General features: G+C 43.8%; 1 protein-coding gene across 2 annotated transcripts in view; it reads left to right on the top strand.

The window, feature by feature from the left end:
• Positions 1-4,332: 4,332 nt before the first annotated feature.
• SOS2 (SOS Ras/Rho guanine nucleotide exchange factor 2) overlaps positions 4,333-27,450 on the top strand; it is a 56,579-nt gene continuing 33,461 nt past the window's right edge. For both annotated transcript variants that reach the window (XM_075712873.1, XM_075712874.1), the window contains exons 1-6: positions 4,333-4,419; positions 17,558-17,683; positions 20,862-20,993; positions 22,818-22,982; positions 23,672-23,875; positions 25,444-25,587. In XM_075712873.1, coding sequence (XP_075568988.1) covers positions 4,333-4,419; positions 17,558-17,683; positions 20,862-20,993; positions 22,818-22,982; positions 23,672-23,875; positions 25,444-25,587 — 858 coding nt within the window. The remainder of the gene's footprint in view (positions 4,420-17,557; positions 17,684-20,861; positions 20,994-22,817; positions 22,983-23,671; positions 23,876-25,443; positions 25,588-27,450) is intronic.

A 27,450-nucleotide genomic window follows, 5' to 3' on the forward strand; every position in this document is an offset into this window, starting at 1 on the left:
TACAGTCCTCTAGCTTACATTAAAGTAATGGAGATAGAAGGAACCCTGCTTAAGGGTTGCTGGTTAATGGTTGGACTGGATGATCTTAAAGGTCTTTTCCAACCTAAATGATTCTATGATACGGAATTAAGGGCTTTATCAGAGACCGAAAACAATGTTCAGAGCCTTCTACATCAATGTAGAGTAGTTCAGAGAAAAATAAGCCTAACAAGAGATTACCAAATCCAAGTCAATTTAGATATGCAATTCAGATACGCTATCTGATCCCTGTCTCTATTTTTTTATAGAGCTGAAATTAAAATGTATACAAAACAGTCATTTTTCATTTAACTTAAATCTGGGAAGTCAGCACTGATCACAAACTACTTTAGTGCTTTGGGGTTCCCCCCCCCACCCCCCTTTGAATACTGGTGATGCAAAAGGAGCTTATCTTTGTACAGCATGTTGAGCAATCCAGTGGAAACGGTCTTTGTAAAAGCAAACGTGAAGGGAGGGAAGCTACAGAAACCTGTCGTAATTGAGTCATGCTGCATACTGCTTCCCTTGGAGCCCAAACAGCAATGAGTCAGGAAGGCTTCCCATTTTGCCACATGGCTGGCAAGAGGGGAGCTTAGAAAGTGCTGGTTACTCTTCTGAGCTCTTACTGATATTTGAAGTTCTATCAAAGGCGCACCTGGAAGAGAGTCTGTGTGGAGACCGTGGTTAAACTAGAGAGAGATGTTAAACAAATTTGGTACTAAAAGCTAACCGAGTATCTTGGTGTGTTCTGCATAATTACTACAAAAAAGAATTATGTGGCCCCAGGGACAAAGTACTTGAGAATACTTTTAAAGCAGATGTTCACAGGATGTTGGGTAATACAGATAATTGTGGGTAGTTTGCTACCAGGCAATTTGCCATGCTTTTTTTTTTTTTTAAAGTTACTTTCTGTACTCCTCTGACATGCACAAGGAGCGTGTTAGCACAGCAGGTCAGGTGTGCTAGCTGATGTTTTTACTGTACAGACCTGAGCCGCTTTCTTAACCTGTCTTTTTTTTTTTTCTTCTTCTTTTTTTTCCCCCTCGTAACATCTGTTTTACCAGAAGAATGACTCTCACATAAGGGCAACCTGGAAATTCAAATAATTAGTCCTTCAAAGAACAGCTTTGGCCATTATTCTTAGCCGCAATAACGCTAGACAGAGATTCAGATATTCCAAATGCTAAAATGCCAGGCGGCTGTGTAAAAGTTGTATCTTCACAATGGAACAGTCATCTCTTCACTCCCCACTTGTTGCCTATCAACAGTAAATACTACAAAAGGATTGCAAAAGCAACTTCCTCCCACACGAGGTGTGGCCCTAACATGTATTAACAGAATAAAGAACATTAAAATGTAAAGCAGTCATATACTACGGGGAATCTTAAGTCAGCACATTTAACTGTGCAGCCTGCTGTGCTTTTTACTCTCAGGAGGTGATTATTTTGGGGTAGAATTTAACTGAAGCTTTTAAATTATGAGTCTTTATGTAGCATTCTGTGAAATATTTATATTTTTTGAGATAAAGTTATAAACCTTTTTTAAAGGAATAACTTCAGAGAATTATGACAGTGGGGTTTCATACATAAACCTTGTTGCCCACGAAGTGTGAAAATGTATGAATATATTTTCTAAAAGGGTCTAATTCACTTGGATGGCTTAATAACTGTGCCTTTCTCTATTATGATTAAAATAGCATGGTGGGTTGGTTTTTTTTTTTTTTTTTTAAATTGCTGTGAGGTCTGTGTATTTCTCCTGACTTACAGAAAAGTTTCACTGCTATTTGCTAATTCTTATCTGAATTAGGCAGCATATAGCTTGATATAACAGGAATTGCTTTATTTAGGGACGGGGGGGACACACATGACCAAACTTGTCTTCCTAAAGGACCTGTAAGTACCTGTGGAGTGGTAATTCTTGAAATTCTGAATAAATGCATTAGGACAGCTTTGGACAAACACAATTTATTCCCCCAAAGTGTCCCGTAAGGTCGGTCCTAAACTCTGGGAAGAGTATGGCATGTTATATCTTTTTCAGAATGTTGCAAAGAAATGATAAAGCGCCGCACGCCATGGCTTACTGGATGGCTGCTCTTGGGGAAAAGGAGCTCCTTTAGGGCACGTCCGTGTGTCCGGTCACCACCGCCACACCTCAGAGCAGTTCAGGCCATCTGGAGAACAGAGGAATGTCACATCCTGAAGAACCACGGGCGTTTTGGGGCTGTGGAGGTAGCAATAAAGAGCTGGGTGAGGGGCTCACCCAAGCTGGAACGTCTCCTCCCAGACCAGGCGTCCTGGCTCTCCGAGCTGCAGGTTCGTGGATCTCACCACGGTTACCCCGTAGTTGTACTCAGGATTATCTTTTTGTTCACAGCTTGGGTTTGACGAACAAATGTCTTACTACAGAAATAAATATTTTGTTGGAAACCTCCCAGGCTGCTCTGATGCGGCAGGAAGGTTAAGAGCACAGAGCAAAAGGCGCCGTCGCTGCCTCTGCAAGCGGCCGTCTCCTCCGGGAAATCTGTCATAACAAAGGATCACACTCTTGCCTGGCAGAAAGGCATTTTTTTTTTTTTTATATAATTTCATTTATCCACTCCCTTTTAAGACTTGTCTACAAAGGGGGGGGTGTGTGGGTTATATAAGGCGTGAGATTTGAATACAATGCCATCAGAAGGGAAATGAGGGAAAGTTTGGCTGGAGTCGTTTTTTGGGGGGGGAGGGGGGAAGTGGAGGGAACAGTGACAGCCAGCGTTCTCTGGGCTAGGGAGGAAAACGGCCTCTGGGTAGAGAGGAAAAGTGCCTAGAGGTAGGGAGGAAAGAGGAAAACGGCCTTTGGGTAAAGAGGAAAATGGCCTCTGGGTAGGGAGGGAAGAGGAAAATGGCCTCTGGGTAAGGAGGAAAATGGCCTCTGGGTAAGGAGGGAAGAGGAAAATGGCCTCTGGGTAGGGAGGGAAAAGGAAAATGGCCTCTGGGTAAGGAGGAAAACGGCCTCTGGGTAGGGAGGAAAATGGCCTCTGGGTAGGGAGGAAAGAGGAAAATGGCCTCTAGATAAGGAGGAAAATGGCCTCTGGGTAGGGAGGAAGAGCAAAACTGCCTCTGGGTAGGGAGGAGAATGGCCTCTGGGTAGTGGGGAAAAAGGAAAACAGCCTCTGGGTAAGGAGGGAAGAGGAAAATGGCCTCTGGGTAAGGAGGAAAGAGGAAAATGGCCTCTGGGTAGGGAGGAAAGAAGAAAACAGCCTCTGGGTAGGAGGAAAATGGCCTCTGGGTAGGGAGGAAAGAGGAAAACAGCCTCTGGGTAAGGAGGAAAGAGGAAAACGGCCTCTGGGTAAGGAGGGAAGAGGAGAATGGCCTCTGGGTAGGGAGGAAAGAAGAAAACAGCCTCTGGGTAGGGAGGAAAGAGGAAAACTGCCTCTGGGTAAGGAGGAAAGAGGAAAACTGCCTCTGGGTAGTGGGGAAAGAGGAAAACGGCCTCTGGGTAGGGAAGAAAGAGCAAAACGGCCTCTGGGTAGGGAGGAAAATGGCCTCTGGGTAGTGGGGAAAAAGGAAAACGGCCTCTGGGTAGGGAGGCAAAGGGCCTCCGGGGAGGGAGGCTGGTGTCGGAGGTCACCGAGCACGGCGGCCGGTGCCTCCTGCCGGGACGCTGGCCCTGGCCGAGCCCCGGCGGGCGGAGGCCGTCAGCAGCCGGCGAGGGGCAGAGGAAGCCCTGAGGGAGCCAGGGGCCCCGCGCGGCGGGCGGCAGAAGGGACCGGCTGAGCCGCCCTGGGCCGCTGCCGCCTCACGCGCAGGAGAGCGCGATGCTGCTGAGGGGAGAGCCCGGCACGGAGCCGCAACCTCGCCCGGCTCCGGGTAAAGGAACGATCGCGGCGCGGCCCCCCGCCGGCGTTGAGGCGGGGGGCGGGGCGGCTCTGTCCCTGCGCGCCCCGGCGCGGCCGCCAGGGGGCGCGGCGGCAGTGGGCGGGGGAGGGCGGCATGGTGGCGGCGGCGCATGCGCGCGGAGGGCGGCGGCGGTAGCGGGCCGCAGGCAGCGGGGCCGAGGCCGCCTCACACCGCCGCCCCGACAGCGCCCGGCCAGCGGCCCCGGAGCCCGGCCCCTGCCGCAGCGGATGTGATGGCCGCCCGGGCGGGGGGGTGAGGAACGAGCCAGCGGCGGCCGACAGCCCAGCGCGGCCCGGCTCCGACGAGCGGCGCCGGCGGCTTCTCCTTCCCCTCAGCGCCCCCCCCCCTCTCCTCCCCCCTCATGCCCCGGGCGCTGTAGCCGGCGGGGAGCGGCGAGGCGGGCGGCCCCGATGCGGAGGAGCCGCCGGCGGGTGCCATGCAGCCGCCGCCGCAACCCTACGAGTTCTTCGGCGAGGAGAACGGTCCGAAATGGCGGGGGCTCTTCGTGCCCGCCCTGCGCAAGGTCAGTCCCGCCGCCGGCGGCACCTGCGCCTCACGCTGCCCTGCGGCCCCCGGGAGCGCCCCTTCCCCGCCCGCCCGCCCCTCTCCCCGGGCTGCCGGGGCCCGTGGGCGCAGGTGCCCGTCCCGCCGCACTGCCTGCGGCCGGGGTGCGCCTGGGGCCGGCCCGCAGCCCTCCTGCAAGACGCCCGTAGCCTGGACAGCCTTCGCGGGCAGAGCCGAGGTGCCCCTGCCCTGTCCCGTCGCCCCGTCTCGACGGTGCCGGCGGGGCAGCGGCTGGAAGGGGCCTCCCGAGGTCCTCTCGCCGCCCCCGGCTCGGGCAGGGTCACCCGCGGCAGCCTGCCCGGGCCCACGTCCCGGCGGTGCCCGCGCTGCTGTCCTGCCCTCGGTGCTTCGCTGTGTGAAGGTGCTGCCAGGTGAGGATGTGTGCCCAGCAGGCTCTCCTCCTCCTGTCAGAGGCTGCTTCTCCTCCTTCCCCAGCACTTGCCAGAAGTCCCGTCCCTGCCTTCTCAGTTGGGCTGCTGGGTTTGAGGCCGCCGACAATATTACTGATTTGCTTCCGAGATGTGCCGTGGAAGGGCAGCCTTCCATCCCTTCCCCGCGGCATCCCTCCAGACAGCTCCTCCGGGCCCTTTCCCGAACCAGGCTCCCCTGCTGTGACCACCCAGCCGAGGGGCTTCGGACACGCTGGCTGTTGCAGGCTGTCGATGAGATTTCTTTCTGTGAGAGAGCAAACAGCTGCAGCGCAGGGTAAAGTCAGCCTGTGTGAAGTTCTTAAGAGAGAGAAACAACCGCCCGCTCCATAAAGGAGAGAAGCTGTGTGGGAAACTGCTTCGCCTGGCATGGGAGAAGAATTTATCTTTTTGTGATGTGTTTTGCATGGCAGGGTAGTCCCCAGCCCGCTGCCCTTAGGACACCCCCAACAGCGGAGGCACTGGGTTGCGTTGAGGCTGGTGGGGCAGGGGGCCAGTGATGTTGCTGTGCTGCGTGTCACTTGCTTGTCACCGTTGCAAAGGTTGAGAACCATTTTTAAGAGTTATTAATGGCCTGCTGATCTGGATGTCTGACGCTGGGCAGTACTGTGATACAAGTAACGCAGGCACTCATGTGAGTGGTGTTTTGGCTGCTGCTTTTTTTTTCCCCAAGAATAGATTTAGTGATGGTGTGGGGTAATGATTCTCTCAAAGATTTGCATTTGTTTTGGGTCCATGTGTCGCTTGTATTAAAAGCCGCGGAAGGCAGCTAAGTAGTCTTGCGGCTGGCATAAAAACCACTAATCGCCTGTCTGAAGAATCCTGGATTTTCTACTCTTTACTCTTGAATCTCCTCCCCCTCACAGTAGTTGCTTTCCAGTGTGTCTGGGGAAGCTTAGAGAATTCCGTGCTGCTCTTTTCCTGATCGCTGGAGGTTGACATAAAACAGCATCCACCCAGACGTGCGGTATAGCTTTATTGGTTTGACCAAAAGAATTTCTGTAAAACTTTAAAGGTGTTTTCATCGTTGTAAAATACAAATAGCATAAAAGTTGGTGGATTAACGCTGCTCTTACCAATTCTTACTGTCTCTGTACGTTTGGTTTTGGTGCAAAGAAACGGAGCAGGAACTTAGACTTTCTAAATCAGAGGAAATAAAGTCTTGCTACCAGTGACTGCTTGTAAAAATTTGTAGTTGCTTACAGACAGGTTTTTTTCTTCCTGGGAAAGTTCCTTGTCTGCCGTACCCACCCTTTAGCATGAAGCAATCGTACTGTAATGGGCATTTCTTCTATGAACACGCAGTATCAGTGAGTCAAACCAAAACCGTATCATTGTTCCAGTTATTGCAATCAGGCTATTAGGGAGACGCTGTCAGTTTTAATGTAGTCTTTAAAAGATCAAGTGCCCTAATAGGGACACTGGAGATTTTTAAACCGGAAGATTTTTAGAAAATTTATGGGTGGTTTTGTTTACATTTTGCATTTTCACTTCCATAATGAGATGAGAGCATTTCTGTTATTTATAGGAGAGCTGAAGAGTGTGGCACTGAATCCAAAGTGTGCACCAAAGCATCAGGTTTTGTGTTAGTTTCAGAATTTATAAGATGTTACCACAGCTTTCAAATACTTTGCACTTTCGTTCTGAAGAGGTTTAAAAGTCAGCTTGTCAGCCAGTTTACGTACAATTTTCTCAAGCAGGTTGCTTTTGCAATGAAAATTTTAAAGAAAGTCAGAGCTTCAGAAACTTTTTAAATAAACACCTGGAATAGAGTTTTTTTGAACTTCTAAGCTGGGTTTTCATCACAGTAGCCTACACCGCAAGTGCAGAGATAGTATTCTATTTCCCCTTCTTGAAAGCTTTCCCTTTTAATGACTGCTTCTTGAAGAAGAGGAACTGATAGTAGAAAGGAAGGTTTTTGGTTTTCCTTGTGTATGTTAACGTGTGAGAAATCTTAATTCTAAAATACAGAAGGATGTGGGGCTGGGTAACGAGCCAGTGCAGTTCACTAACAACAGACTATTTCCTTGCTGCTTGAATTTTAAGCCCATAACATGCTTTGAAGAGCTCTTTCATCATGCATTCAGCAAGTTTAAGGTCACTTCTTTTTATCAAACCACTTTTAAACCCTTGCATTTATTTTAATTCTATGCAGTTGATGCTTAACAAATCATGAGTGGGGAAAAAATGGTAAAATACATCAGTTCTTACTTTAATACGTGGAAAAAAAAAGATGAGAATCTGTCTTTTGAACAATATTCTGTGTGCATTTAAGCAGTCATACATCTTTATGATTAGTAGGGAGTGCTAAATTGTGCCTACCAGCGTGAGTCTTTTTAGGAAAAAAACAGTTAAATGGCAAGACATCATTAAACCAGATTTTTTAAATAGTTTTTTTTATATATTTATATCACCATATCCTTAGCACTGGAATCTAGTAAGTTGAAAATTTTAAAGTAGTTTCATGGATTGCCCCTCTCTTCCAGCTGGTAGATTTACAAGCACGTCCTTACTCTAAAACATTTTTACTTTTACATTGCTGTGCTGGAAACCTAAGTAGGAAGTGAGTATAATGAAACTTGTTATAGAAGTCCTGTCACAGTAAGTGAATTGGAAGAAAACAATATTTTTATGTGGTCACTTAGGTTATAGTTACTTGAACTGCTGTTCGTAGCAAGTAAATCACTTCAAACAGATCTACGGCCTAAGCTTCAGAAAGGCTTTTAATCTGGGAGCTGACTTCAGTTATTAAAGGCTCACAATGTCTCTTTGAATAATTCTCGAAGCATGCAGGCAGCTGTTCCAGCAGAAATCACATGCATTTCAAACGCCCCGCTGGCGGGGTTGCTTGGGTTTGGATCCTGGGGATGTTGGTGCTGGCAGCGTCATTAAAGCCGCTGCTCGGCGGGGCGGTGGAGGGCTGCGAGCGGGGGGCTTTTCTGCTCCCCCCTCCGCGGCTGCCCACGTCCTCCTCCCATGAAACCAGGACCCTCCGTGGAGGGGGATTTTCTCCTGTGGTGGGTGGGTGGGTGCTGGAGGGGAAGGTGGTGTTGGGGAGTTTGCTCTCGCCCCCTTTTTCACTTCTCCAGGTGATTGTTGTTGGGGTTGGTTTTGACTTGTTCGTTTTTTTTAGCTGTTCCTGACCCCATGGCCTTTGTGGGGAAAGATGTCAAATTATGAAACCTGTTTCTAAAGCTGGCAGTTCAATTTTGTAACCGGGCTTCCTAGCGCAGGTCCGGTGCCAAAGCTTGTTCTTGCTGACTGTCAACCTTCTTCCAGATGAAACTTTCCAGAACTGAATTGATTTTCCAGGTTGATGTCGTATCTATTAATCTTAGACTTAAATCTATCAATTATAGGGGAGCACAAGAAAATCATGCATGAATGTCGGTGGTAGCAGCTGAGTGTGTAACTCCCACTGAAGGTCCCAGTTTTAATGTGCTGGCCGTGCATTGTGTAAAAAGTTTTTGGGAATTGTAACTGAAAACTTCATTAATGCCAAATATCTTCCATTGCTATCTGGAATAAACTTCTATTCCAGTTACTTGGAAGAAGTTTTCAAAATGAAACAGGTGACTCTGTAGAACTAGCGTGTATTTTTTAAAATAACGCATAATGTCTTGTTGGACGTGTATATATGGCTTTATTTGCCCTAAAATACTCTTGTGTGTTCTTAGCGTGCATTATCATTTGTGCATGCTCTTACAAATCCACTGGTAAATTAAAAATGTATTTCTGTAAACAAGAGGAGCCATGTACTCAGTTGCTTTGTTCTTTGACTTTTCTGAATTAAATTTGCAAGCATCTCATAGGTATTATTGTTTTGATTGTCTCCATTATCTACAAAGAGGGACTGTTAAACAGTTAATACTCGCATTTCTGCAGGCACTACACATGTTGGTGTAATCGTGGCACTGTACACTATTTGCATTTTCTACAACAATTCCACTATTGCTCTGGACTACTCATCAAATTTCTAGAGCATGACTAAAGGGTTTATTCTTAGCAAATGTTGCATACAGAAATATAAAAGGCCATTTTGAGGACGTTTTTGAAGTTTACGTTAATGCAGTGCTTCTCTATGTTATAAAGCTTACAGGAGTTAATGTGGAATGACACAGCTCTTGTGTGAGGTGCGTGGTTGGGGTAAGTGCAGGGGCTACCCCATTTTTTTTTTCACTGCTCTGTCAGGGCAGTTCGCCTGCGTGTTTTCTGTTGCAGGATCAGGCCCCCTTGGGTTGGAATTATTCAATGCATTATAGTGTCATTATAATGGGTTATTATTTAATGCATTCTAATTTCATTAGCATGCATTATTATTTAATGCATTGTCATTTCAACTGTCAAGTTGCTTGTTACGATGCTTTAAAGTAATAGTGATTATTTAGTTTTGAAATCTGTTAGGTCATTTAGCTTCTAATAAATGAACTTATTTGAGCTCTGAAGCCTGAACCTTTGCAGATTTGCAGTTGCTACAAACGTGAACACCTCTGTGACGCTCAGCTTGGGAGAATGGCAAATAAGGGAAGTGCTGGTGATAATTACCTGTGAAATACGTAGAGCCGTACAAGTTTGAGGCACGGATCTGGTTGTTGCCTCACAACATGGTGCTCACAATCGAGAGGTGGCTGGAGGTGTAGAAAGGAACAGCAAATCCCTGCGAAGTGGATGCTACCAAACCTTCTGTAAGCAGTAGGCTAATTCTTCCAGACCTTCTGTATTCCCAGGAGTGGTTGGTTATGGTTATAGGCTGGGTTTGGTCCCTTGCAAGTAAGTAGACTGGGTTACTGGGGTTTTTTTGTTGTTCTTGCATAAATATTCACTATCCTAAATAACATTTTGAACTAAAGGGACTGATCCTTTTACTAAATCTTATTTTTGCATGCCTTTTTGCCTTACCCCCAGCTGTTAATGCTGTTTAGCTTAAGTACTGTCACTGGAATCTGCAGTTGGCAAATGGTAATAGAGTTTTCTCAGCCAGTGGCGTGAAATGAAGGGAGTTTTCAATCTGGGGAGTTTAAAAGTAGTAGGAGCCGTGTCGTTTCATTTGGCAGCAGGAGCAGAAGAAACGCTTCCTACCTGTGTTGTTAAAATGGGACGTGGAAATTAGCATTTGCACTGGCTTAGAGACTTGCGAGGCTAACTGGTCACAGGAAGAAAAAAAACCGAACCGAACCCTTTGCTGCCGTGATTCAGCTCGCTCGTGTGCCTTCGCTCCCCTCGCCCCTTCCATGTGCCGCGGGGGAGCTGGGCAGCGTGCGCTTCTCTTTTTTTATCTCGCCGTTTCAGCCGTGTTCTCCTGCTCGAGCCGCCTCACCTGCTCCGGTGTTTCTTCTCCTCTCCACCACCTCTCCTGCTCTCCCTAGTTTTTCACCTCTCTTGTCCTCTTTGCACAGTGCAAGCGTTATCTAATCTCCTCCGGAGAAGCTGTTGAGTCTGTTATTTGCTTTTATAATTACCTTGCCAAGGTACCTCTGCCAGGCTTTTCAGATGAGCTGGGTGCTGCCATTCCTTGAGTTCAGCGCATTAGTCATGTAAAAAAAAAATGTGCCGAGGACATCTTTTTCCCATATTTATGGCCTCTCTATTCTCCTGGCGCTTCCCCTAATTTTTTAATGTAATTTCAATGACTGCCTGGTTCACAAAGAAGCGACTCGGATAGTCTTCACTGCCCCCAAATTTAGGGTTTGGCCTTTTTTTTTTTTTTTCTTTTAAGTGGTATATATCTTTGCTTTTTGCCATTTATTGTTTCTTATTGCATTTCCACATCTGTTCACTTTAAAATACAACCTCAAAGCTCGGTCTGCAGCTCCAAACTCTGCTGACCTGTGCTGCTCATGAATTAATTTTTGTTTTTAAATCTTCTAAAGACCTAATTGAAGAGTTACTGGCCTGTTTGAGTAATTCAGTCTACCTGAGCGAGCGGTTCTTCTTGGGAAGAGCGTGATGTTAAAAGCGGGGCGAGGGAGCCTGCAGGTGCTGGGTTCAGAGCCCAGAGCAGCTCTCGGCTCTGCAGAGTGATGTATTGAAGAGTTGGGGGAGAATTAGAAGCTGTTACATTAAAGAAAGACGCGTGCACGGCAATCTCCACACCGGCCGTGGTGTTTTCCTTCCGTATCGCAGGGCAGAGGCTGCGCCGAGCTCGTTCAGGGTTTATCTCAATTTAAACAAGGGATTTTGTATGGATGGATAAAATCCAAATACTTAACTTTCCATCCCTTTTTAAGATTAAAATAGATGCGTTGGTGTACGTATAAACATACACATGCTTTCATTTCTCCTTGACTCTGTATAAAAGGACGCAATCAACTGGAGAAAGGAGATTGTCTGTGTTTGGGTAGAAAAGCAGAGACTGTGAAGATGTTGTGAGAAACGAAACGTGAAATGTAGATGAGAGCAGATAGAGCAGAAGTGAGTCATGGTAGGGAAGTGCCAGCAGGAGAAACTACCGGTGGGCAGCTCTTTGAGGAAACCCATCTGTGCGGTCGGTCATTAGCAGAAGCCCAAAATCAGCGCGGCGGGGGTAGGATGCAGGCAGCGACCGAGCCCCGCGCCGCTCTGCAGCTTAGTGCAGATCAAGATGGGAGGGATGGCCGTCTGCGTTCGATTTACAATTTATCAACCAACTGTGTGCATCAGCTTAGTAGTAGCTATGCCATTATCAATGTGGTTTTTCTGTCTGCACCAAGCAGATTTCCCAGCAGGTCTTAGGACGGCCTTCGATGCTATTTCAGAATGCGGATCCCTGTCTGCACCACCCGTCGCGAAGCTCCCTTAATTCACCCTCCCCTCAACTAGAAGATACTGGAGGAGAATAGTAGTTAAATAGCTAAAGATGGAAAAAAAATTATATTTACACTAGAGTGGGGCTGTAAGATGACTGTTTAGTCGCCCGTGTACGCAGTCGCTTAACAGCAATCGGTGTTTTTGAGGTCAGACGGCTGACGGATGATCTGCGCCCGAGATGCCTTTCGTAGCTCAGTTGCTGTGTTATGAGAAGACTTTATTTTGCTAACCGTGCATCAAATGTTTAGAATTGCAGTGAAAAAGCTAAAATGCTGTATGTAGATAAATTATTAAGTTCTGTTTTGCTTAAGAGACTACTTCATATTGTTCCTCTATCAGCGCTTGTTAGTCTGAGTTAAGAAAGATGGGCCATCTAGAAATTGCTGTACTGGAAGGAAAGTCAGAAATTAGTGTAGTTATTTTTAAAAAGTTGACAGTGTGTTTTTATTTGGGTTATCTCTTCAAGTCTTTAAATCTTTGTGGTTCTTTCTGAAGAATTATGCTGTAATTATGCTTGAAAATTGGGGATATCAAAGCTGTCATCTCGCACTGAAGAAGAGCATCACAGGCCTTTTAAGTTACTGCATCTGGTGCCCCTCTTCCTCGAGCGTCATCCAGATGAGGGGTTGAAAATGCCTTTGGAGCGGCTGTTTTATGTTTCTAATGGGCAATGTTACCTTTAGAAGAGAAAAGATAGGGAATAAAACCCCAACCTAAAAAAGAGACATTTGTCGGCTTCATTTTTTTCCTTCTTCCTGGCTCTCAACATTTCGGTACGGGGCAAGCCTAGTGCTGTTTCGTCAGCGGTGTATTTTCATCACCTTGAACACACCGTATGGAAATACCGACAAGTGTTGGCAAGACCGTAACCAGCCCGTGATAGTAAATATTTAACTTCTATGTTCTAATTATTTTTCTTGCTCCCAAATTTATATGCTTTGTTTCTCAAGTAAACAAACAGCCTTGCAAAGTTTTACTTGTCTGCTGATCTAGTATTACTGTGTTTTTACAAGGCGAGTAAAATATAAATCATTTCCAAGTTGAAATTGGTTGCTGTGGGAAAAGGAGAGTGAGTAGTTTTTGTTGCAAACAGTTTACAAATTTAACGTGCAATTTATTAAGCTTTCCTGTTAGCACAGTAAGCTTAGAAACGATGTATTACCATGCTAACAGATTTTGTGGTGGCATTTTTAAAATTAGAAACTTCTTGTTCTGAAATCTCAGGTAATATTGGAATTCTGTTTTCTGAAAATGTAGTTGTTTTGAACCCAAATAGAGAAGTGGGATATTGTTGTCTAGTTTTTCAGGAATATGAATGTTTGTGATGGTATATGCTGTTTAAAGACTCAGTGTGCATTTCATGGGTTTGGGGGTTTTCTGGTTTGGTTTTGGGTTTGGTTTTTTTTTAATGAATGATCTCTTGTTTTGCTTACTGTGGAACAACTGGAGCTTTCTGAATGTGTTTTTACTACCAAAATACATGTATTATGTAAAAATATATTTAGGCAGTGTAGCCAAATTGCTGGTTTGTCTCATTAGAACAGGCTAAAAAGAAGTTACTTGCAGTTTTGACTCTAGTATATTTTTTCCCCATCTTTTTGTTGTTTCAGATACAACCTTTGATCATTGCTTTTACACTCAGGACTTCTGAATTTCCCCAAGTCCAGATATTGATATTCAGACTTCATGCCAGATCTCCTGTGGTTCCAAATTAACCTTGCTCTTATATTAGTTCTAAAAAATAAGATCAGAAATCAAAATGATCAAATGTGCTTATCAAAAATAAGTTTGTTTCTGGTCCTAATACTGTTCATCTCCTTGAAAAGTTTTCATCCTCATCTTGCCTTAACAGACTTCTTCCCAGGGTTCTGTAAGGACTACCAAAATCTCACTACTGAGAAGGAATTTTGAGCTTGACCTCATCTGCAGCTGCCTGTTTTCTCTAGAAGCTTTTGTGTCCTGGTGCAGGACCTGCCTCTCGGAAGGAACTAGGGGGAGGATCTCAATTGACCTGTAAGGGGTTTTTCAGTCTCCTCTTGAGCCACCACTGCTTGTACAGATGCAGTCGGGCTCTTGGAGAGCCCTGCCAAATCTCCTGAAGGCTGCAGCCGTAGGAAGGAGATGCCCCTGCGAAGCCGCCGCTGGATTTTCATCAAATACGCACTTGTTGGAGGGGTGGAAGAGCAGGGAGAAGTAAAGAAGAGGAGCAAGGGGAGGAGCAGTTTAGGAACTCCCGTCTAAAATAAAAGCATGTCCACCAGAAAGGCCTTAAGGCCATGTTCAAATGCCACGCTTATGGGACTCATACCTGTTATTTGATTTCTGTTCCTTGGAACAGCTCATGAAGGAATAATCCTGTGTGAATGATGCAGTGAAAAATAGTTAGTCCTGCTAATCTTCATCTCCCTCTCTAATGACTTCAAGCACTCCGCTTGGGTTGTTTCAGAGATAAGATAGGTAAAAAAAATCTGGTTTCTCTGATACCTTCTGCTCAGAGTTCTTGCAGCAGAGCTCTTGCTGGGTAGTGCAACATGTGGGTTTAAGTATTTTGACTCTTAACGGAAGCAGTTACAAGTCAGATCAAAATTTAGCCCTGTCTTAGCTATGGTGCGTTATTCCATGCCAGCTAATACAATTATGCTCAAACATTTCAGTCTGAACCTGAAATCAGTGAATGTACCTTCCGTAAGTAACGTGCCCTCAGTTAATTCCTCCTCAGTGTTTTATCAGTCTGTCCTTGCTTTCCCAGTCTTTTCAGTCAGGGTTTAGGTGAATACTCTAAAGAGTAAGTGCTCTCTCCTTGATTCACTGGCATCTGATTTGATTAGCTGGTGCATGGCTTTTATAAGTGTATTTTTGTTTTGCTGTGAAAAACAGTGTCTTGCTATGAAATTGGTTTTTCTCAGTAACAGCACTTACATCAAAATAACTTGTCTTAAAGCCAGGGAGTGTATGAGTACCTCTGGGACCTTTCTGTGATGCTGCAGGCATTATCATTTCAAATGGAAGCTGATTTCTAAATCCTCTGGGAAGAGTTGACTCAACCAAGAAATGTTGGGCTTTGTTGTTGGTTTTGCTCCTTTTGAAGCAAAACTGACTCCAGCACTTAACGTTTGCGTTCCTTGTATGAGGCTGAGATTCTCTTGCCAAGGTTTGAAGAGGGCTGCGTGCTCCTCTCCTAGTCCTCAACCCTGTTAGATATCCACGTGCTCTTCAGAAAGCTGAGGAACATATGGCATGAGCTGTTCAGACCTGTGAACTGAAGGTAGTCACAAGTGAAGTCATTTTCTTTGTGGCAGTGACGTCTGTTTTTAAAATGAGTGACCCTCTTGAGAGGAGGAGAATGGCTGCGATCTGATACAGTAAATAGGATTTCCCCATCTTCTCTTAAGGGGAGCACAGCTTCCCTTTCTCAACTTCTTACAGCTCCTGTTCTTGTCATTTTTCTGGAGCATCGTTAAGGGTTCGTTGTGGGGGGAAATATTTCATCTTATTTCCTAGTTAGCTAGCTAATGCTTCTGCTGTAGTAGTGCTCGTATGAGAGATACGTGGCGGGACCTTAACTCGACACTTCCTGGTTTTCCATTGTTTTGTGAATTAAACTCTTATGTTCAGGAAGAACACGAAATGCACTGACTATTGTTGAAAACCTGCAGTTTAAGTAAGAGTTTTCAAGGAGTGGTTTTGATTTTCTTGAGGGGTTTTTTCCCTTCGTTCTTTCAGTAGTACACAATCTTGTATACACGTCAGCATTGCAGCAGTTCTGTGAAGCTGAGAAGAATTCATGTTTGAGGTGCAGAAGACTAAATGATACATAAAGATCTATACAAAAACTCTAGAACAAAACTGAGCAGCTGGATTAGAAGCAGCATGTGTATTCCTTTCTCTCTTGGTGTACAGCTGCCTTATTAACCTGTTTCTTCACCTGTGCTTTGTGAGGAAGGATGCCAGTGCAGAATTAAGCCCTAGAAATGTGTGTTGTGCCTGGGAGGTCATCTCTCCCCGGGTATCACGTAGGAGCCCCCATGATTGGCAGTCTCTTTTCACCACCACTGTGTAATACCTTAATTATCAACTCCAACACAATCAGCACCAGCGTATGTTTTCACATTTTCAGTGTGTGTCCCCCTTCCCACTCCCCTGAAATATTCAGATTCCCATCGTCAGTACGTGTGGTCCCTGCCTGTGCTCCCCCATCTTTGAGCAGTGTGTTGGTAGACTTCTCCATCCAAGTCGTCACCTCTGCTTCTAGGATGTTGAAGGTGCACAGCAGCAGCCCCTTCTAGTGGTCCCCTCTGTGGGTCTTCGCTTTTTATTCCTACCTGTTGGTCGTCACGGCTCTTCCTCTCTTCCCTTGCGTAGGTGTGGGGGCAAAGCGCAGTCCTGTTCCCCCAGTTCTTTCAGGCCATGGCACAGCAGGAGGTGGAGCAGCGAGCGGTTCCTTGCAGTGGCTCCGGCTCCTGGGCAGCTCTGCCCACCGTCCTCTGCGGCCGGCAGGGAAGGAAGCCAGCCAGACACCTTACTTCCTCGTTGGTCTTGTTGCATGACTTACAAAAGCCTTCAGGGCTGCAAATTGAGTGCCCCCAAGGTATTGCTTTGAAATTCTTAGTTACTTAATTTTCAGGAAGCCTTCAGACCCCTCCCCAGTGTTTGTGGACTCACCTGTTGTCTTTGGAGGGAGGCGCGCCTGTATTTCAGAGGATTAGAACTGACCCAAAGATCTTACTGTCTTCCCCCAAGAAACTACTGATCCGTTTGTCTTGCGTTTGAAACCGCGTACAGAATACCAATCTAAGTATGCAAGATGACTTTTTTGAGGTGATTAATTTGTACGGGGAGAGCAGGGAATTTCCCTGGATTGTATTACTTACGAATCTTTTGGCTATAGTTTAAGATCTAGTTAGCGCTTTCCTGATTGAGAGGCTGCCAGGGAAAACTGAGTATGTAGACTAACTCGAGTGCTTTTTTTTTTTTTTTTTTTTTTAAGGTGGGGTGGTTGTTTCGTTTTGGGGGATTTTGAGAAGGAAAACATCCACGTTGGACCAGGGCGAGCTAGTTGTGGTCCTTCAGCTTGCGCGGGCACGTGCGGAGGTTGCCTGTTTCAGGTTGTCTGGTCTAGCTTAGCCTTGGAAACGAAAGCTATGATTAATCTCCGTGAAGTGAGATAAAAGGCATTATCCTGCCTTGCGTTAGAGGGAGGTGGAAGTCAGCTTTTTTCACAGCGCGTTTCCTAGTCTTGACACTCTTGTATTTTGACTCATGCTTTTCCCACTCTGTTGTAAGTGCTTCACGTCTCTCCCTCTCATGCCTCAGACAGTGTTTCACGTTCTCTGGTTCTGAGGCATCTCAAAGAGTTGTTCAGTCCTTCTCCAGTGTCCCGGCTGTGGCTTTTTATTGCCACAGGTTTTAACAGCGCATTAATTCAGTTCCCTGCCAGACTGGTTAGTTCTCTTATCCTGGTGTCCTTGCTTATTAAGTCTTTTCCTCTGGTGGGTCCATGTTCCTCCTCTGTTCACAGTCACCCAGTACTCATTAGTAAGGTTAGTAACATAACTGTATGTTACTCATCCTGTGGATGAATAACTGCAGAATCACACACAGTGATTGTTTTCGCTGCATCGTTGGCAGAAATCTGCCTTGGCTTGAAATTTCTTCCCCACCATAAAGGCTAAACACTTATTTTTTAATTGAATAGAGACGCCAACTTTGCAGGAGTAGAAATTGCCATCTTAACTACATAGGAAAACTTGTGGGAAATTGCTGGAAGCGTGCAAATTTGCAGCACTACAGTACAGAGGTGCTCTGCTTTTTTCCAGTTCTTCCTTCTGTACAGCTTTAAATGGGAAAAAAAAAACCCCTAATTTTTCTAATTCTTTTGGACAGGTTCAGCAACAGGTTCACCCAAACCTTTCAGCAAAAGAAGATTCCCTCTATTACATTGAAGAGTTGATACTTCAGCTGCTAAACAAACTATGCATTGCTCAGCCACGGACTGTCCAAGACGTAGAGGTAAGACCAGATACTGGAAAACCAAGTGCTTTCTTGCAGAATCACTAAGAAGAATGAAGCTATTTTGAGCAGTGCAGGTTGAAGTTAAAGCAAGGTGAATCCAAAGAGCAGAGCTCGTTAATATTGCCCTTCTAAAATATTACATAGCATTCAGATTTCACAAAGCACGCGTAATTGGAAATTCATTTTCCTGTACAGGGCTTCAGAATAAAAATGGTAGGAATTTTTTCTTACAGCATTATTTTTATAAATGCAGAATACTTTGAAGGATTTTCTGCTGCTCAAATGCACCTTGGGCTTAAGAATGTAAGGATATTGCAAGTTTTCCTGCTCTTCGACATAAATATACAGAAGAAAAGTAAATATTGGAATGAAAGGTTACTGTTGTGAGGCCTGGATTGTGCAGCTGAGGGAACAGAGTTGTATGTTCCTGGAACTTTATTGAACTCACTGAGGCTCTTGTATTATTGCAGCTGTCTGCTTTTGTGTCATCAGTTACAAAATGAGGGCTTTAATGGAGTGCGCTTCAGTATACAGTCTAGAGGGAGAAAGTGCTTTCATGTAGCTGTGGCCCATTATAGCTTTGCAGAGTATTAATTTTACGTCAATCTATATGTCTAGGATTTTCAGCCTAAAACATAATGAAGTCCTAGTCTAATATTCTATATGTGTCATGGAAATAAAGAATATATATATTTACAAAAGAATTGCCTGAGGGGTTTTAGATTCTTATTAGAAGCAGCAATTGCCCCTTATTCAACATTGAGTTAATTCATTAGTTATTAATTTTGGTTTATGATTAATGTATTTTGTAATACTGATGCACGAAGATTATAGTATGACTAAATAAAAGCAAAACTTAATAGTCCCTTAATAGCTCTCAGAATTGTTACTACCTTGAGTCTGCATTTGAACTTTAGATGTGGAGCTGAGAAATACCATGTTCTTTCTCCAGTCCCCAGCTGACCAAACCCTCCAGCACACAGGACAGTTTGAGATAGCACTGATTATTCTACACGCCACCTCCATAGTTTTCTGCGTCTGAGTCATGAGATGATAAAATTACCCTGTGTACATATGAATTAATAATTTTCATTGCGTATGTGTTTGCTCCACAAATTACTGTGTGCAGAACTGCACGCAATACAGCCAGCCTTCTGAGATAACTGACAACTCGCTGAATTGTGGTTACGGATATCACAGCAGACACTAAATCCCATGTATCGTATTTTAAATACACCTGGCATTTTAAAGCTGTGAGTAATAAAACGTTGCGCTCGGCAATGTAACAACTATTTAATTTAAAAACACAGAGCTAGGTCTAAATAGTGGTATCATTCTGTAGGTCAGTAAATTCAGACTCTTCCAGAGCAGGGAAAGTAGAATTAAGTTTTGTGTTATGGGTTGTTGGTGAGATTGTGCTGCCAGCAGGCATCTGAGAGCCACGAATGAAGGTTTTTGGCTCTGCTCCTCAGCTGTTTTTCGCTGTTAAGAGAAAACATGAGAGCTGTGATCTCCAAAAGTTTATCATGCAGATATTTACATAACAGCCTGGAGTTAATGGAGCTACTTGCGCGTAATAATATACTGAAGTATTTGCAAGATCAAGGTCTCAAATCTCAAATTATAAAGGTTTTATAAATAGAACGGGCCCTTCAAATTGTTCCCAACAAAACAACTGGGAACCGGCAAAGTCTGAGTGCGAAAGGCATGTGTCACTCGTGAAGCGCGCTGTTAAGTTGAAGGACAGCTGAATGCCACATTACGTCCATTTTGCAGGCGATCTGGTAGAATCTCAAGGAGAGTTCATTTCGGTGAACTAGCCCAGAGCTTTAGGCTGCTGTCCAAGAGGAAAGGTCACCATGTGTTTACCTGGCACAGACAGCTGACGCAGAAAGTTGAGTGTTAAATGGCCACATGCAAATATTTAAAAGCTGCCTCTGAGAAGATCTCGGGCCTCCTGTTGAATTTCAGAATATGCGCAAAAATCTTTTTACCAAAGGGATGCATAGATTTCACCATTTTTCTTGGATCATTCTTCAGCTCAACTATAAAAGCTGTCCTTTAAGGGTTATCACCTTGCTGTGGCCCAGGTTACAGGTCCCGAGCCGAGGTGGGGTGTGGCACCGCACCGCGTACTGCGCCTGCCTGGCCATGCCACCTGCAGTAAGGGCACGGTAGTGGGCAGGAGGCGATTGCTGCTCCCCACGAGAACCGAACAGAGCTGTGGCAGTCACAAGTGTCCTGGAAGACTGTTTACTCGCCTTTTCTGTTCATTATGGCATAGGTATCTAACTTAAAAAAAATCCGTGTTTTCCAAAGTCGCTTAAGAAGCAGTCATTAGAGTTCGGTTTAGACTCGTTCTTTCGGCGTCGAATTGCCCAGCTCGCAGGGGCTGCAGCGGGAAGCCTGGAGAACCTGATGGAAAGCAGCACTGGGCTCTTGCACCTGTATAGCTGGGGGCTGCTCAAGTGTGGGACTGCTGCCCCAAAGCAGCTTGTTCTGTGGTGGGGATCATCTCGCCTCTTCCTATAGCAGCTGTTGAAATGTGAATCTGTGTAAAAGTGACCTGAAATTGCATGCAGTTTACTGTGGTAGTGGGGGCTGTAAACTGCAGCCACTGTGACTGACGGCGCAGCGGGGAAGATGCTCCTCTGTGGGCTTGTGGAGTCCAAAGCGTTACAGCCTGCCTTCTTCAGGAATCGCAGCCCTCCTAGTTAGAAGATCCTGCACTTGTTTTTTTCATTTCTGCCATAAACTTGATCTGATATAGGACAAGTCACACCCTGAACTTTAATGAAATGGGAACAATACCTTTTTTTTTTTTTTCATTTAGACTGTAAACTGTGTAGTACTTCCTGATGATGTTTATATTTTGGGCTCCTGGTCTCAGCTGAGCTTTCTTGCTGCTCTTGTGATGAAAAGATCATAGAGCAGGAGTTGTTTTAGGAGGTTTGAAGGAGTTCTTCGTGCTTAGGGAAGGGAGGTTGTTTGGGGTTATCGAAGAGAGTGAAGCTGAGCTGTTGAAAGGAGAGAACAGTTAGGAAAATGTGTTGCAAACAGCGAGGAGGAGGATAATTGTCTATACTGCAGGGGAAGTAATTTGCCGTTGTGTTTTTTTTTAAATTTCTCTCTGATTACTGCGGTTAATCTGAGCGTACTCTTTATGTTTGGACAGGAGCGTGTTCAAAAGACATTTCCTCATCCAATAGACAAGTGGGCGATTGCTGATGCGCAGTCTGCTATAGAGAAACGAAAAAGAAGAAGCCCTCTCCTGCTACCTGTGGACAAAATACATCCTTTATTAAAGGTACTTAAACCAACAACCTGCTGACTGCCGCTTCTGCCCACCGCACACCCCCAGCTGTATTATTGCCCTCCAGCATAGCATAACCTTTAAAGTATTTCTGTAATTTGTGTCAAATTAGGTAAGTCTCTCATATTGGCTGAAAGCGTGAAGTCACCATAGAACAGGATGAATATATTGTAGTATGTGATAAATGTAGATACCTAAATTCGTCATGTTCTAGACATCATTGTGTTCATGTATTACTCTACTTTGAAATATGACTAGTTAGTTTTTAACGTAAATAAAACCCAAACTCAAATACCTTGCCTACTTCAGTAGCACTGTTTTGATGCCTTTATTTGTTTCAAAATGCTGCAGAAGCCAAAATAGAAGAAGAGAGAACAAGTAGATCCTGTTCCTTGTATACTGTCAACTAAGATGCATATCAGCGTCCTTTCGGTTACTGTTGAATGTCACTGATGCCTTGGTTTTAAAATTAATCGATAGATCTGCAGAGGTGTAACAAAAGACCAAATACAGACTTTATTGTTGGTGGGTGTTGAGGATAGTGGCCATCTCAGTTCTTAGATGTCATGTTACTTATAACAGGTATAGAGCTCCTTGCTTACAGTCAGGTTTTAGTGTCACACAGTAAGCATGCATTCATATCGTGCCCTGTAGAGAGGGTTTTTTTTTTTAAATGATAAAACAGTACTCTGATTTTTAGATTGGTGTTTAATCACTTTTTAGATTAAACTAAACACTGCTCTTTTTTGGTATTTCTTTTTTCTATTGATTTTGCTTTCTGTTCATAGCTTTAAAAAATGCTTTTCTCCAGTGGTGGCATTGTTGTGCCAGAGTTCCCAGCTGCACCGAGAAAACATTATTCAAGCATAAGCAGAAATTAAAGCACTTTTTCAGGTGTAGTCACTGTGTTCTTATATACAGTGTCTCAGTTTGTGATGATTAATGAGAGGGTAAGAGATGTTAGGAAAGAAAACAGCATTAAATAAGACCTTCCTAGGAAACACTGGCTTTCTTTCATGAAGTCTGGTTTAGAAGCATGTGAACATAGGCACACAATCTGATTTTTAGAAGATGCTTCAAAATATGATGAAGAACAAGACTACCTTATTCAAATTCGTGAACCTACCTGTATTTATTCTTGACAGTCCTGTCACAAATAAGAGGCCATGTGGTGCATGCTCTGCAGAACATGGAGCACGTATCGCAAGAAGAACAGGCAACATTCATCCTGTTTTTTTCTGTTCAGACTTTAATTATTAAAGTTTAATTACTTTATGCAATGCAAGGGTGCAGATAGCTTAGTTGTTCAGCCAAATGTAAAGGATGGACTAAAATGGATCGCAGTACATAACAGGTTGAACACACAGTCTGTAATTTCCTGAAAGAAATCAAGAACATCAAGAACAATTAAAAATGAAGCACGTTCTTTTCTGAAGAGTCCAGATTAGGGCTAGAGTCCTTCAATAAGCATAGATATAGACTAAAATTTAAGTACAAAAGTGATTCCAGTGAAGTCCCTTCCTTGAAGGAACCCTATTTTTAGGACTGTCGTTTTTAGAGGAAGGATTATGGAAAGTTCTGTAGCTTTTCATCTGTCAGTATATGGCAAAATAGCACAAAGAAGTATTTGCAAGCATTTCCTTTGAGGCGGCTGATCAAATTTCCATTTGATGTCCTTTGTCCTGCCTGTTACATTGCTGTCAATTATCAACACAGGCAAGATCAATTTCAGTAGAAAACTCAATGTGTTAGTTGTCATTCCAAATGAACTTCTGGAATAAATAGCTTTTTTTTTTCCCTCTTGTTTTCAATTTGCAGGAGGTCCTAGGTTATAAGGTAGATTACCATGTGTCTCTGTATATTGTGGCTGTCTTGGAATACATCTCAGCTGATATTTTAAAGCTGGCTGGAAACTATGTTTTCAATATACGACACTTTGAGATCTCCCAGCAGGACATTAAAGTATCAATGTGTGCTGACAAGGTAAGGAGTTGGGATTAAAATAGTCTTTTGGACAGATACAAAGGTAGATACTGGAGACATTGGTTTTGGTTGTTTTTTTTTTTTTTTTAAGAAGATGTATCCAAAGTAGGATAGGAGGGAGAGACTGGTCTTACTCAAATGCAGAAGCTTCTCTCCTTATTCGTGCCAGACCTGTCACAGTAACGGCTTAAGTTAAGCCTGTTAACTTTGGAACAGTAGTAGTACTTACAAAACAATGTAAGGACAGAAAATGATGTTGTCCTTTATTTCTCAGCTGTGTTACTCTCCTCCTGATGTTGCTTTGTTACGACAGCTCTTTCCTTCTTTATAATACAGAAAAGACATTTAGTTTTCATCCTCATAAAAATGAGAAACATTTTTGTTTAATTTTATCTTTATCAGGAGGGTTTTGTCGAAGGCTTGTGCAAGATGCCTTGTTTTCGGAGTTGGTTCTGCATGAATTGTAACTTGTTTTCTAGGTCGTACTAACTTATAAAGGGGAAAATGGCTTTGGCAACTGAACCAGCTTTCTGCTGCCAAAGTTTAAATATTACTCCCTTGTGAAAGTGATCACAGAAAGTATTGTATTAAAAACTCAAAGGATTTCTCTGAACACATTGAAATAGCTGAGCTTGAGCCAAGTGTAAAAATCGGGCTTGCATGTAATTTTTTTTACGTTTCTTTGCTAGGTTTTGATGGATATGTTTGATCAGGATGACATTGGTTTGGTTTCTCTCTGTGAAGATGAGCCCTCCTCTTCTGGGGAACTCAACTACTATGACCTAGTGAGAAACGAAATTGCAGAAGAAAGGCAATATCTGCGGGAGCTGAATCTGATAATAAAAGTATTTCGGGAAGCTTTCCTATCAAACAGAAAATTGTTCACACCTAATGTAAGTCCTTTAATAGGTTATTGATGTGTAATGCTAGTTGCTCCATTAGCAGCCATAACATATCAATATTACATTCACTGAGTTGGAGGTAAAATTAAATTTGATTTATCGTATGTCAGTGCATAATGAGTGTTGACTGTATATGAAATGAAATGGAGGAATTGCCATTAATAGTATGAAGAGTGCTGCTCTCAGCATGAAGCTTAATGGGCACGATTCCCTGTCAGATGCCGGCAATAGCTGGAGTCCTTTGGTCATGTAGGTAATAGTTACACTTTTGATTAACGCAAAAATTAACAGTAACCTACCTGCATGTACAGCAAATGCAGATGAATGCTTGAATTCACATTTTGAAGTCTACCCCAGGGCACCCCTATCTGCAGAACCTACAAGTGAAATGGCCCTTGGCTCTGGATTCTCTAGCATGTGACCGACTGTGAAGGGAATTTCTATTTGATAAATGATTGAAATATTTGGTTGAAATTGTATGTGTGGCAAATTCGGTTTTCAGGATGCTGGAGTCTAAAAAGGAAGCACAGCTCTTGTAAGAGAAGAGGAATAATGAGAGATGAGTGAATCCTTCCTGTGGGAAGGAAACAGGCCAGCAGAACCTGAACCAGGTTGTTCGTAGGTGATACCAGGTTGTTCATAGGTGAACCAGGAATTCATAGGTGATACCAGCGGGTTAAAAAGAGAGGCAGCAGGAGACATTCCCATTACAGCTGGGTGTGGAGGTTCCTCAGTAGCTGATAGGATATTGGAGAATTGTGCAAATGTAGGGACAGGATTCAAACGAAGATGATGGGAGGAGAAGGGAGCAATATTTTGTAGCTGAGGAATATTCTTTTGTTATATGGGAACGGGTATGAGAAGTTTCAAGATTGCTCATTCCCACGAAGAGATTGCCGTGGTCTTGGCGCTGGCAGGAGGTCAAGCAAGCTCTGCAGTGTTAGGTTGGGGCAGAGGAGGCTTCCAAGAAGTGTGTGTCAGAGGGGTCAGAAGAAGAATGCAGGTCATTGGAAGGGGCTGCCTAGTTGGGTGTGTTTGCGGTGTGTGGATTTAAAAAAATCTAAAAGTAGACTTTGGAAAAGGAAGCTGCCGATTCTTCCTCTGTACCCAGGTAGTATTCTGCTGAAGTAGCCAAGTAGCTGCTTTAGTTTTACCTGTGGTTTAGAGGATCTGACCTTGGAGCTGCTTTAAATTGCCTCCTTCCTGTTGTGTTCTGAGAGACAAGAATCAGCAGAGGGGAAAAATAACAGCTGTGAATTGTGGCCGAAAAGGCCAGGCGTTTCTGTCCAAAGCACTGAACAGCCTGTACTGGGCCTGCTGCTGCTCCGGCCCGGAAGGATGGTGTGCTTGCTTTCTCTGGGCTGAGAATTGTGCAAGGCTGGATGTGCCCAGACAAGTCCACAGGGCTGGGACGACCACGTAATTTAACTTTCTTCCTTGCTTTTTGTTGGCTCCTCTCCATTTACCTCTTGGTTCAGATTTCATGAAAACCGCTCCAATATTTCCATAAGCAGAATAAATTATTCTGAACACGACTAAGATACATTTTATGTTTGCAGGATATCGATGTGATATTTAGCAACATTTCAGATATTCACGAGTTGACAGTGAAGCTTTTGGGATTGATTGAGGATACCGTTGAAATGACAGACGAAAGTAGTCCTCATCCGCTGGCTGGCAGCTGCTTTGAGGATCTTGCAGAGGTACAGTGTTTTGTTGGGTTTTTTGTTCTTTTTTTTTTTAGTCACTGATTGTTTTATTTTCCTTAGTAAATTTTTGGTCATGACTGTGGTATCTCCGACAAATTTGCAGCTGTAAAAAGTCCTTTTAATAAGCTCTGAACAGAGACCATCCCTACCTGTTCTTTAGTAGGTAAGCTGAAGTGTGTTTTCTAACTGTCACAGAAACAATATCAAGCAGGTGAGCACAAAACTAAGATCTTATTTCAGAGTGGAAATTAATTGCTACGATCATGTAGGGATGTGGATTTGAAAAGTAATTACCTGGGACTGCTTACTGAAAGAAGGTGGTGCTTTGATCTTTGTAGGCATTGGTGTCAAGCCCAGGGCTACCCAAAAATCATAGCCGTTGGACGTAGATCTGCAAGATGAGTGACTTGCATTACTTTGGACAGTGAGCTGACTCAAACAGAATGTGTTCTTAATTCAGGCAAATGTATTGTATATGTCTGGAATGGGAAATGTCTCTGCAAAGCAGTAACTCTGGGAAGGAGCAAAGTATCAAAACAGGTGTGCAACTGAACTCTGTTCAGTATTGTAGCAAAAGTGCTACTGATATCCATTGACCTATAAAATAGATATTAAAGAGTAGGAGTACGGGAAGATGCTGCACATGGATTTGGTGTGGCTCATACTAAAAGATTATTAAGCTATTTTGTCAGTTTGGTGGTTTTTTTTAATGGGCATTGAAATACTGGAAGGACTGCAGAGGAGAGTCACAAAAGTAAAGTTTTTGAGAAAGTGCTTTACAGTGAGATAGAGCTCAGTTTAGTCAAAATAGGACAGGTATATAGGTACCTTCATGACCTGAAAATAGAGTACAAAATGACTCTGGAATTCAGCAGAGGTGCACAGCAAAAAAGCAGGTTCTGAAAGGCAAGAGGACAGTTCGGCTTAGAAACACACCACAACTTCTTAACTGTCGGGGAGCTAATTCTTGGAACAAATTACCAAGGTAGGTGTAGAGTTTTTGCTGTCTTTGGAAATGTTTAAATTGAGTCTACTTTTTCCTGAGAGGTGTATCGAGCCCAGTTTCCTGAACCAAAACATAAGGCTAATCCCATAAACCATGTGGACTGTATCACAGAGGAAGTCAAATGAGATGTTCTGGCCCGAGGGGGAGAGAGAATATCTCGGGTGAACCACGTGGTGAATGTGCAGTTTATGCTTTTTATCTTAAAATTATGATGTTTATAAAGAAAATGACAACTGATAACACTTCCATTTCACTTTTATGTATGTTCAGTTTTTAAAATCTGAGGACTGCATGGACACACCAGTACCGTTAGGGAAACAGTTAGTTTTTGTGGGCATGAAGAATACAGGTCCTTCAGCGCCTGTGCCACTTATGAATACACCATAAAGATAAAGTTTTGCTGGCTAGTTCAATAAGCCACTCATGTGACACATCAGTAGGAAAGTCCAGTTGACTAGGTCTTAGCTCTTAAGATGGTAAAGCATAATTGCTTATATAATGATAAGGAGAAGCATTTGAGCAATGAATTCAAGTAAGTGCCTATTATATTAAAATTGAAAAAAAGACTTACAATTTGAAATAGGACAGCACTATCCTGGAAAACATACATATCTCAGTTTATTGCAAAAGCTACTTTTAGGCATCCTGTGCTTTAAGGGAAACAAATCCTTTTCAATGAGTACAAATATCACTTGATTTTCATTAACTGGAAAACTTAAATTGGTGATGAAAAGATTATTCTTCAAACCTTCTTCTTATGCAGGTAGTAAGTTTGAATTTAATAATGCAGTAGGAGCAAGACCTACTTAATAACTAGGCTGTTCATTTGATCATCTTGCATGCTGAGATCA

This window comes from Pelecanus crispus, chromosome 6, assembly GCF_030463565.1.
Source record: "Pelecanus crispus isolate bPelCri1 chromosome 6, bPelCri1.pri, whole genome shotgun sequence".
In the NCBI taxonomy this organism is placed as follows: domain Eukaryota; kingdom Metazoa; phylum Chordata; class Aves; order Pelecaniformes; family Pelecanidae; genus Pelecanus; species Pelecanus crispus.